The sequence below is a fragment of the Petaurus breviceps genome, unplaced genomic scaffold, assembly GCF_028583685.1.
Source record: "Petaurus breviceps papuanus isolate PSGF00001 unplaced genomic scaffold, PetGlider_PUasm1.0 172, whole genome shotgun sequence".
In the NCBI taxonomy this organism is placed as follows: domain Eukaryota; kingdom Metazoa; phylum Chordata; class Mammalia; order Diprotodontia; family Petauridae; genus Petaurus; species Petaurus breviceps.
The window spans coordinates 5,938,249-5,949,670 of NW_027185755.1; the positions used below are offsets into that span (position 1 = coordinate 5,938,249).

Consider the following 11,422-nt stretch of genomic DNA (forward strand, 5'->3'; position numbering starts at 1 on the left):
TGTGTGTGTGTGTGTGTGTGTGTGTGTGTGTGTGTGTGTGTGTGTGTAATAACTGAGGGGAGAACTTTGGCCTGGGGGGCAGTGACAACAGCTTCCTCACCATGTGCTCCCAGGGCTTTCACGGTGAATGTGGAAGGTACCATTTGAATTCCGGTGAGCCAGCATTCTAGCATAACCTAGTAAGAAGATGGTGAAGGGTGTAATGTTAATGGAATATAAGATCTTCCCTGCTCATTAACAGGCCTCACATGGAGCCCATTAAGGGAAGCTTGCTTAGGGGAGGTTTGTTTGTAGGAAGACTTTCACACCTTTTGCTAATTTCTAGTTAGGCACTGAGTCTTGAGGGTTGTGATGCCTTCTGGCTCTGAGAAGTGTATATATACTCTGAGTTGGTATTTTGCTTTGGGGGCTTGCTTATGAGAAGAATCTTGTGATCCTCTGGTAGAGATTCTGAGTGGCCTTATGTTCAGAGCTCTCTGACTGCTCAGATGTAAAGGCTCTCTCTATCTAGGGATGTATATAAAGTGTATAGTTGATTCAGGCAGTCAGCCCTGTCTGTTGGTCTTTAGTTTTCTGCTAGTATTTTCTCTGTTTGTATTTTCTCTAAAGTTCAGGGTGCTGACTTTTTCCCTGAACTAGTGAATGTAATTTAAAAAGATTGTTGACTCCTTAAACAGTTATTTTTCTTACTAAGTAGATCTAAGAAGCTGTGCTAGCAGCCTTCCTGGGTATTCCAGTGTGGTTGCTGCTACAAAGGGTCAGCCTCAGGTACTGGATCCCAATGAAACCTCAGGGGGTATCAGTATCCAAGTGTAACACAAGTGACAAGGGTCAGTGTCTCTGGGTGTGACTGAATGTGGCAGGGGATGGAGCTTCAGTACCTACATCCTGGTTTGCCATGGAATAATGATGTCAGCGGTTGATTGTAACTTAGGAGAGGGTCAGTGTCTAAGTAAATCTCAGAGATTTACAACACCCAAAGGAAACTTGGGGAAAGGGTCAGTGTCTGAATGTAGCTTGGGGGAGTTGCCACTGTGTGGTGTAATTTGGGGCATGTTCTATCCCAGCAGGACTAAGTACCTAGGTGTCACATCCAGGGGAAGGGGAATTACAAGGTGTATCTAGAGGAATTTCAGTGTCTGGGTCTAACTTGGGAAAAATGGACATTTATATGTAATTTGTGATTAGAAGTTAGTGTCCCATTTACACTGTATGTATCTTGCATTTTTTGTATGTTGTGTCCCTCATTAGAATATAAACTCCTAGAACCAGGAGAACATTGTACACAATAACAGCAACATTGTACAATGATCAAATATGATAGCCTTAGCTCTTTTCAGCAATAAAATTATCCATGACAACTCCAAAAGACTCATAATGAAAAATGCTATCCACATCCAGATAAAGAACTGTGAAGTTTGAATGCAGATGAAACAAACTGTTTTCACTTTTTTCCCCATGGTTTTCCCCTTTTGTTCTGTTTCTTCTTTTATAGCATGACTAATGTGGAAATATGTTTAACATGATTGCACATGTATAACCTCTATTAGCTTGCTTACTGTCTTGATGAGGAAGGGAGAAAAATTTGGAACTCAAAATTTTGTTTAAAAATAATGTTGAAAACTATCTTTATATGTAATAGAAAAAAATACTTAAAACCCCGACAACATAACCTCCCTGAGGGCAGGGCCTTGTTTTTTACCTTTCTTGGTATCTTTAGCATTTAGCACAGTGACAGACACTTAGTAAGCACTTTAATGTCTGTCAACTGACAGAAAAAATCAGTCAAGTGATAACTCTGTGTGTGTGCGTGTGTGTGCGTGTGTGTGAATATCCCAGTTTGACCTGGGGAAATGGTCAGTGTCTGGGTGCAGATAGAGAAGGCCCATCAGTGCTTAAGCGAAGAAATGCCATATCCTGGGGGCACTTGTGCAAGGCAGGGATTCTGATATAACTTGGGGACTTCGGAGTTGATGTCTGTGGGTTAGAATGGGGAATGGCCAGGGGAGACACGTCCCCAGGCCGGGAAGAGCTAACAACCTCCTCCACTTAGCACATACACTTACCTGTCACAATGTTGTCCATCACCTGGTTTCTCCGCTCCACCCCAACTTGGCCCCACTGCCCCGTGGCATCCAGGTATTGGGTTAGGATGACTAGAAGGGCCAAAGAGCTCAGGGTCTGCTCCGGGCAACCAGTTGGCACTTTTAGCAACTTGTGCAATTCAGAAGGTGTTAGGGCTCCGAGGATGGGCTCACCAAGAATGTCTCCTTGAAAGAAAGAGGGGTGAGGGACCATCATCATGAAAAGTAGTCTATGTATGCCCCATCACCTCAGGCTAAGGAAAGGACAGCTCCCACATGCAGCCCAACTGACTCACTTCTATGAGGGTGGGCTTGGTCTCATTACCTTGTACACTGACAAACACTTCTGCTTCTGTGCCAGGCACCATGTTCTCAAAGGTCCTTCTTGACACATTTTCCTCCTGGGTGTGACCTGGGCAGAAGTGAATTTCCCATGGTCTCCTAGTTCCAGGAGCCCTTCAAGATGAGGTGATCAGAGTTCATGGAGGGTCAGACTGCCACAGAGGCAATTGGAGCTAGTGGGACATAGCCTAGTGGCCTGGCTAGATTATCTCATGAGCAAGGCCTCTGCCCTCTGGCCTTCAGACCTTCAGGCACACCCCAACACCTGCACCCTGGAGCTTTCCCACCCCTCCCAGGTCAGTGTTCTCACAAACCTTTAGGGTCCAACAGTAGGCTGTAAGAGGATCTCTCTATCTGTCCTTCTTCCTGTAGTCAAAAGAATCCCAGGACATAAAAGGTAACTTAAAAATCACTCAGTACAATCCTCCCACCCATTTTACAATTGGAGGAAGGGAAGACCAAAGAGGTAAAAGGGAACTAGCATGGTACAGTGGGATATTTGTTGGGTATGGAATCAGATGACCTGAGTTCAAATTCCCAGCTCTGCCATTTACTACCCGTGTGACCTTAAGCAAGTCATTTGATACCTGTTGGTCTCATTTTCTTAGTGACAATGTTAATGACAATAATAATATTTATATTGTGCTTGTAACATGCTTTATATATATTATCTCATGTGATCCTCATAGTAATCCTGGGAAGGAGGTGCTATTATAATCTTCATATCACAGATAAGGGAACTGAGACTAAGAAATGTTAAGTGACTTGCCCAGGGACACACAACCAGCTAATAAGTTCTGAGGTAGAATTTGAACTCCGGTCTTCTTGACTCTTGTCCAGCATTCTCTTGACTGAGTCATATTCCCTCCTATCTGTAAAATGCAGAACTGGCCTAGATGTGCTCCAAGGCTCCTTCCAAGCTAGAAAACAATGATACTATTGTTGTCATTCATACTTCATTCTCAAAGAGGACCAATGACATCAGGAGGGTGATATCTTGACTTGCACGTGAATTGGCTTTGAGTTAGGAAGAGCTATAAGTGGCCAGCCTCACTCTCTCCTCCAGTCATTGGAGTCCAATGGCGAGACATAAGTCAGGAGGACTAGTGACCCTCCCCCCCCATGACGCTATGATTGACCCAAGATTGCCCAGTTGAAAAGCAGGCTTTTCAGAGAAGGCCTTTCAGCTCCAAGTCTAATCTCCACTGTAATATACCTTGTGGTGAAAATGTTTATCATTTGAAAAGGTAAAAGTACTTCTTGAAATGTGAAGTAAAAGGGTTTTTAAAAAAAAATAATAATGAACACAGAAAACCAGAGTATTTTGCTAGGGCTCAACTTCTTTGAGTCCCCTCCCCTTCCTGGATGTTGGGCACAAGGTTTGCCTACTCTGGTAAGGCCTGTTCTGTCCACAGCAGCTGTGGGGCTCAAGCTGCTTTTCCCCACTGTCCCCTTAGCACTGGCCGAGATACCCCCACTGGAGTCCGGTGAGCTGGCCTTTGTCCCTATGAGAGCCCTTAGTTATTTTCATGAGTATATGCATCCTGTCTCCCCATTGTAGTGGGACCCAGGGGGAGGAGGGGCTACATCTCTTTTGTCTTTGTTTTTCTGGAAGTGCCCAGAATACATTCCAATCAATAGCCATTTCTCCAGTTTGTTACTGGACAGAGGCTTATTTATTCTGGTAACTCCTTTGCTTCCTCAGTATAAATCAATTTAGCCTAACAACTTCTGCTCCAATCTTTCCTGCCAGGAAAACTGTGTCCATCAAAGGCACAGTTTCATCTCAGGTGTTTGGCAGCAGCTACTCCCTCTGCTTCTATTAGGTATTTTCTGTCCTACATGAGTACCAGCCTTGTGGGATCAAGTCCTGGCTATACTTATACAGAGGGTGATCTATTGAATGAAGATTATTTTATTTATTCTATCTGTGGGGATATTTAGAGCAAAGCACTTTGCAGAGAAAAATAGGTGTTATTCTGAGGGCCAAAAGTCAGCTGTACAACCTCCCCATGAACATCATCAAAGTGATGCAATCACGAAAGGACCTTGGGCAAGTTAAGACAACATCTAGAATGATAGGAAAGGCCAGCAGCAATACTGCTTGGGGCGGGTGGGGGGGGAATATCTCTGCATCTCCCCAATACCCTATTTTCCTATCTGGTCTCGCCCTTGAGGGATTCAGTTACCCGGACAAAGAGTGTCTTCTTCACTTGGTCCCAGACACCAGGCCCTATAACTTTGACTTCCACATCAATATTGCCCGGTTCTACAGGCAGCACAGTGAACGACACCACCCTTGAGGAGCCTGCAGGCACGGAGATTCTCTGGAGGAAGGGCTGGGTCTTGCTGGACTTACTACACAGAGCCTTCTTGTATGGAAACTCTACACGAACCTGGGTTGGAAGGGAATCAGGATAGAGACTGTCACCACAAGCAGGGGGACCCAGGTACCTGTTCATGGGGAGACACCTAATAGTTCCATAACCTCCTCAGGAGAATGAAGGAGAACCTGGAAGCTGTCCCCACATCAGCTCACATTAAAGGTCCTAGGCTTATAGAATATTAGGGCTGGAAGGCTCTTCTGGAGATTCAACCTTCTCATTTTATAGATCAATCAATTAATCAACAAGCATTTATTAGGTGCTTGGGCACTGTTAGGAGCTGTGGTTACAAAGACAGAAAGCAAACAGTCCCTGCCCTCAAGGAGCTTACATTCTATAAAAGGAGACAACAAGAGTTACGTATATAAATATATACAAAATATTAATAAAGTTTAAATATGAAGGGATGGGGCTGGGGTGGGGGGCGGGGAGAAGGAGGCACTGGCAGCCGAAAGGATCAGGAAATGATTTGTGTAGGAGATGGCAATTGAATTAAGCCTTGAAAGAAATTAGGAGTTCTAAGAGGCAGAGGCGAGAAAGGAGTGCATTCCAGACTTGGAGGGGAGCCTCCAAGTGGAAAGGAGAGAGGAGATGAATGGCATGTCTATTCTCCAGCATGGAAAATAACAAGGACAGTTTGGTTGAACTAGAGTCCATGGAAGGGGGTGATGTGGAGTAAGCCTGGAAAGGTAGGTTGGATCATCAAAAGACTTCAATGATAAAGAGGGAAGTTTGTAGTTAGTTCATATTTTGAACTCAGGTCTTCCCAACTCCAGGTCTAGTGTTCTACCCAATGAGCAACCTAGCTGTAATTTTCTTGGTTAAAGAAAACTGCCAATCCATTGTGTCATCTAGTTTCCTACCCTGCCCTGATTGTTACTTGTCTCCCATGAACCCAGATAGTCAGGTGCTTTCTCAGCATCCCCCTGCACTTTGGGGATCAGACCAAGCACATCCCATGCCGTTGGCCAGAAATGTCTGGCTGATTGATGGTCAATGCATGAGAATGAATGCCTATTGTAAAGGGAGCTAGCCCATAGCCCACAGCCCATAGCCTGCTCACTGCTCACAGATCACACAGGGCTCACTCATGGCTCACTCACACATGGGCACCCCTCCCCCCATGGCTCATAGTTCACTAAAGCTCACTCATGGTTCATTTAGGGCCTGCTCCTGACTTGCTCAAAGCTCCCACTGACAGCTCACCCGGGTATTTCTTTTCAGGTAGCTGTATAGCACGGCTTGGATTTGGACCTGCTCATTCCTGACCACAGAGAAGGGCAGCTTCAGGTCCACAAAAAAAGGCTTCCTGACTGTCAGCTCTAGGGGCTCTGAGATGCAAATACCTGACACAAAAACAGACAGGTGAAAGGGCAGAAGTTTACAAAGTGCAGGGGGCAGATTTGGGATTGTTGGGACCAGCAGGTCTTGCACTGCCAACATGCCCAGGATTGGGGCCCCACATATCCTGGGGCTGGACAACCACTGAAACCTTAGGATATGGGGCAGAGAGGACTCACCTTTGCCCTTCTGGAGGCTCACGGCCATGATTTGCCAAGTGGTGATGGAATCAGGCAGGGTCACAGGGATGGTCATAGCTGCAAGACTAGGGGGTGGGGTAGGGGTGAGGACATCTCCATTGGAGCCACAGTCACTGTCCTAAGGCCAGTCAATTGTTCAAGGATCCCAGTTAGTGTCTTGGGTTTAAGGGCAGAGGTCTGGCATCAGTCCCTATCCTGAGGTTATGGTCATCATCAAATCCCATAGTCTTTACCCTTGTATTTCTGTCACTATCCTTGGATCACTTTCCTGGGGATCAACATCATTGTCCTTGTCTTTCAGGCACAGTCACTGTTTTGTGTTAATAGTTGTTATCTTGAGTTCATGTACACTAACTGGTTTTGGTCCTAAGACATTGGGGGAAGGAACCCTGGGGAGCCTTGGTCTTACCTTGAGCCTCGGTTAGGGTCACTGGGCAAAGTGACCTTTCTCCAGAGCCAGCTTTCAGGGAAGACTGTACGTACTGGCAAGTCTGAGTCTTCTGAGAACCACATGTCTGGATCATCATCTTCGTCAACTGTGAGACATGTGCATGGGGTGCCCCTGTCAGAACTTTGCCTGACCTATGGCTTGCCCTCTCCCTATTTCCTCCCCCTTGGCTCCTTCCTTACTGGTCCCCAGCAGCAGCCTCTCCGCTTGGGCCTCCTGGTCCAGCTTTGCCCCATGGTGACAGCACTGTAGAAAGGCAGCCTTACAAGCTGGGCCATGGCGTACCCAGGGAACCCGGTCTTCACAGGAGAGTCCTATGGGACCCTCCCGAAACCCAGCCTCACAGCAGCGTCTCTCCAGTTCTATCCTGAATTCATTCACTGTATGAGGAGGGAAGTGACAGGAGGGAACTGAGCCCATATGGGCCAAGAACATAGAAACTCCTCCTCTTTTCCCTTCATCCTTTGAAGTCTTTGCCTTCATCCTTTCCCAAATAGTTCTTCAAGGTTTAGGGGTTTAGGGTTTGGAAATTAGAAGTTCAGTACTTTGGGGGTACCAAGATTTGGGTTTCACGGGTTCAAGGAGCAGCTACCAAAAGGGTCTGATTCTGACCTTTTTGTTTCTTCTTTTCCAGAATCTTCAGGGACCTGCGTTTACGTGCGAAGGAAGAGGAACTCTGGGGGCATTGCCAGTCTAGAGGGGGAGGAAGGTCCTCTGAATTGTGTGCCAGGACGTCTGGTCATTTCAACCTGGACCTCCTATCACTGAGTGCAGCTCACTGGATGGAGATGGGTGGCCAGATTTTTCTTTTGCCCCTAACCTACCTCCCCACCCTCATGATGGCCAAAGACCCTTTCGGTAATAAAACTCCCTTTCCAGTTCCTTCTTCTGGTTCTCTCCACAGGGCCTCCTTCACAGCCACCTTCCTAATCATAGGACCTTGAACCAGATGAATTTTAGCAAACATCTAGCACAATCCTCCTATTTTACAGCTGAGGAAACTGAGGCCCAGACTGGAGAAAGGGACTTGCCCAAGGTTACCGTAGTAGACCCAAGATTTGAATGCATACTCTGTGTTTCTAAATCCAGTATTCTTTACACTGTATCCAATGACTCCATGGAGGGCCTATTTCCCCACCCCTCCTTGGCATCCTCTCACTGCTCCCTGTGGTCTCTCTCTCCTACCTTCACTAGCCCCTGTGCTCAACCCAACGTTGGTTGTGAGGTCCACACCAGCATCTGTAAAAACACCCAGGTTGTCTCTCCCACTGCCAGCAGTACAGCCGATGTCTCGAGTCTCCACTACATCCCAGACCTGTGGATCACCAAAGACCTTAAGCTGGGTGGTCCCAGGCCAAACCCAGTAGCAATGGGATCTGGACTTCATTGCCTGACCTCACCTTCTTCTGGGAAAGCTTGTGCTTGCTATTTAGGGCATAGACGGCCTTGTCCACAGCAACCAGACCCACCAGGGCACGAGGGTCACCAGTCAGCAGTAGGTTCACCAGGACACTGGGTTCAAATACTTCTTCATCAGCTGAATCCTTCAGGCCTACGTGAAGCTGGATGGGCATGGATAGATAAGAAGTTGAGGCACAGAGGGTTAGGAATATGGATTCCCAGTTGCTTCCCTGGGTATATACAGGGCCCATCTGTTCCTCTCCTCCCTAATCTTCCCAGCACCTCACCAGCCCCCAGGGCTCCCCCTGAGACCCTGTTCCTAAAGGACCCTGACCACTGTAATCTATCCCACTGTTCTCTGCCCCTCTGATCCCTCTAAATGCTCCTTGTCTTTCAAGGTCTAGCTTCAGTCTCACTGAAGCCTCCCAGAACCCTTCCTTGATTACTCCAACCCAGACTGATCTTTTCTATCTCTAACCTCAGGTCTTTCATGGTTTGGCCACTTAGCATTCTGGGAAGAAGAGAGAGGGCACTGAAGCCAGTGGGGTTGGGGGACAGGTGTGGAGGCGGGAAGGCAGGCTATAACTCACAGTGCCCATGCACGTGTCCTTTACATCGATCCAGATGGAGTCAGTCACAAGCTCTGGATCGGAGCCTGGGAGGATGTAATAGGCCAGGATTCGGAAGGACGGCAGTAGTTCTGAGCTAACAGGGATTGTGGAAGATGTTATGATGCTCCCTCTTCTTTTGCTCTCAATCTGGGCATGTGTGATTTGCCCTTTGCTCAACAACTTAGTAAAGGGGAGAAAAGGAGGGAGAGACACAGTGAGGAGTGACTCTGGAAGGAGGTGGCAAAGCCAGGTACCAGTCCCTCTCAAAGGTCTCCCTCCTCATCCCTGGGTGGTGCTGATTGAATACTTCCCACAGCAGATGTTAGGGAGGAGGGGGAAGGCCCCGGGCTGCCTGAAGGCTCTGCCTTCACACCCCTCCTCACCAGGATGGTGAAGTGTGTGATTCTCTCTGTGGTGTCCTGATTCCTGTGCTTTGTATTGAGGCTCAGCTGAAGGCTTTTCCCAACCTCAGTTTCCAGGGTGTTGACCTCAATATGTAAGAAGTTTCCAGAGTCTTTCTGAGTCTTATAGGCCTGGATTGTCAACTCAGCAGAGGCCTGTTCCTGGGGCTGCAGCTGATTATCCTTTGTCTCCACCTGGGGACAGTTGGGAGTTAGGTGTGGGAATATAGCCATGCCTTCTGGCCTCTACTCCACCTTCAACCCAAGGGCACTGGGCTCTGTGTCCTTACTCGGATGGACAGTCTCTCCAAGTTGCTTGCAGTGTTAATGGTCAAGGAGCCAAGCCCCTCGGCTGAAGTCTTGACCCTGCTGCCTTCACATTGCACATGGACCCCAGATGCTGGAGACCCATCAGGGTTGGTGACTGAGACCTGTGAGTAGGTTTGGCAGGGGGTTGGGTGGGAAAGATACTGCTGCTCAGCCCTAACATCAGCTAGTATACGGGGTAATCTCTGTCTGGGAGGTGGGGAGAGTTTCTATCCTGGGGAGGAAAAGTCTTTGTCCTGGTGATGAGTTTCTGTTCTGGGGTGAAGTGACTATCCTAGGAAAGATTGGGGGTTTGTCCTAAGAGTGAGGCAAAGGGTCTGGAATGTGGTGGAAGGGTTTTTGTCCTTGGGGAAGGAGTCTGTCTTGGGGTGGGGCAGGGAGAGTAAGTTTCTGTCCTAAGATATCATGAAGGATGTCTGCAGTCTTTGGTGGCTCCTCACCCCAAAGTGGAAGGGCATTCCAGGCTTGAAATAATGGGGTGTCCTGGTGAATCTGATATTATAGGGACTCCGGACTATCTTCACCCCTGAGGTCTCAGCCTGGACCATTTCACCCACTGCACAAAGAAATCTTTGAGGAGAGCAGGTCCCAGGAAACTAGGGAAGTTCTGATCTGTACCCCCCTCCTTACTTGTAGGGAAGACTTCAAGCCTTTTGACTCATTTTACAGATGAGGAAACTGAGGTTCTAGAAGACTCCTCCTCCCTTTCCCCCCTTCTTCTGACCCAGTTTAGGAGAATCAGGAGGGGTGCAATAGTGGAGAAAGGTAAGAGGGTCACCCACCAGAGGAGAATACAGTGACATTGACAAAAATTGAACCCCCTAGGAGGTCATTGAGATCCTGGAACTGTGCAGTCAGGGTAGCCTTGCTGAGGGAAGCATGTCCCTGGCCTTCAGAGATCTGATTCAGGAAGAAGAGCAGAAGAAAAACTAAGAAAGGAAAGGGGAGCCTCAGAAGAGGGTGGGGATTAGATGGGGGTCAATGCTGACCTTCACTCTCTGCAGGGAGTCCTGAATGGTGATCCAACTAGAGTCCAGTTTCACTCCAAAAATGACCAGAGCATGTCCATTGACAAACTTATTGAACACATACCTAGAGGCCCCGAGAAGGTTGTCTCACTGGTTCTGAAGTACCCTCACACAACCTCACAGAGTTGCCAAGACCCTGGTTCTCACTTTTCTAGTCCAATGGTTCTGCTGAGTGAGCCATAGGAATTGTGTGTGGAGAGAATATCCCAGTCCTCACTTTTTCCAAATGCCTCAGAGGCCAAATGCTTGAGATTTCTCCCAGTTTTCTTTGTAGAAGACTCTAGGGAATACCTGGTCCCAGGTATTCCTCTAAGTGCCTCTCTATCCCCCTCTCTGACCCTTACCCATGTAAGGCAGCTCTCTACCTCCGTCTGAATATGAGGGGTGGCAATGCTCACTTGGCCTCGATATCGATTCCCAAGGTCATATCATTAAGGTAGAAGAAGGTCTTGTTGGGGAGCAACTGGACCTCGAAGGATGGGAGCACTAAACAAGGAGAGAGTTTGGAGTTGATGAGGAGGTGAGCTTCAGAGGAGAGGAGAACCTGGAGCCTAGAGTCCAGAGCCCCAGCCCAGAAACCCAGAACCCCAGCTTCCTGAGTCCAGCAGTTAGAACTCTAGAGCCCTAGACCACATGTCCAATGTTGGTAGCATGACCCAAGGTTGCTTACCATATTCCTTCACATCAAAAGATACACTGTAGGGCTTCTGGGGTCCACTCTGGTATCGGGCCTCAATGGTCCAAGTTCCAAAACTGAAGCAGTAATGTCACAGTCTAGATCCAGTGACCAGTTAAGCTCTAGACTTTCCTCCCCACCTCCCCCATTCCACTTTGGGAAGGCCTGGCACAGATGGG

General features: G+C 47.8%; 1 protein-coding gene across 1 annotated transcript in view; it reads right to left on the reverse strand.

Moving 5' to 3' along the window:
* The window catches only part of LOC138157502 (venom factor-like), a 27,114-nt gene that overhangs the window by 12,502 nt on the left and 3,190 nt on the right, over window positions 1–11,422 (reverse strand). The window contains exons 6-25 of the mRNA XM_069083121.1: window positions 11,238–11,320; window positions 10,966–11,053; window positions 10,529–10,631; window positions 10,322–10,439; window positions 9,980–10,095; window positions 9,503–9,643; window positions 9,195–9,407; window positions 8,791–8,991; window positions 8,200–8,361; window positions 7,985–8,114; window positions 7,412–7,492; window positions 6,982–7,179; window positions 6,761–6,887; window positions 6,331–6,416; window positions 6,017–6,156; window positions 4,616–4,822; window positions 2,741–2,792; window positions 2,410–2,496; window positions 2,067–2,270; window positions 101–176 (exon numbers count right to left, since the gene is read on the reverse strand). Of these exons, the coding sequence (XP_068939222.1) occupies window positions 101–176; window positions 2,067–2,270; window positions 2,410–2,496; window positions 2,741–2,792; window positions 4,616–4,822; window positions 6,017–6,156; window positions 6,331–6,416; window positions 6,761–6,887; window positions 6,982–7,179; window positions 7,412–7,492; window positions 7,985–8,114; window positions 8,200–8,361; window positions 8,791–8,991; window positions 9,195–9,407; window positions 9,503–9,643; window positions 9,980–10,095; window positions 10,322–10,439; window positions 10,529–10,631; window positions 10,966–11,053; window positions 11,238–11,320 (2,613 nt within the window). The remainder of the gene's footprint in view (window positions 1–100; window positions 177–2,066; window positions 2,271–2,409; window positions 2,497–2,740; window positions 2,793–4,615; window positions 4,823–6,016; window positions 6,157–6,330; window positions 6,417–6,760; window positions 6,888–6,981; window positions 7,180–7,411; window positions 7,493–7,984; window positions 8,115–8,199; window positions 8,362–8,790; window positions 8,992–9,194; window positions 9,408–9,502; window positions 9,644–9,979; window positions 10,096–10,321; window positions 10,440–10,528; window positions 10,632–10,965; window positions 11,054–11,237; window positions 11,321–11,422) is intronic.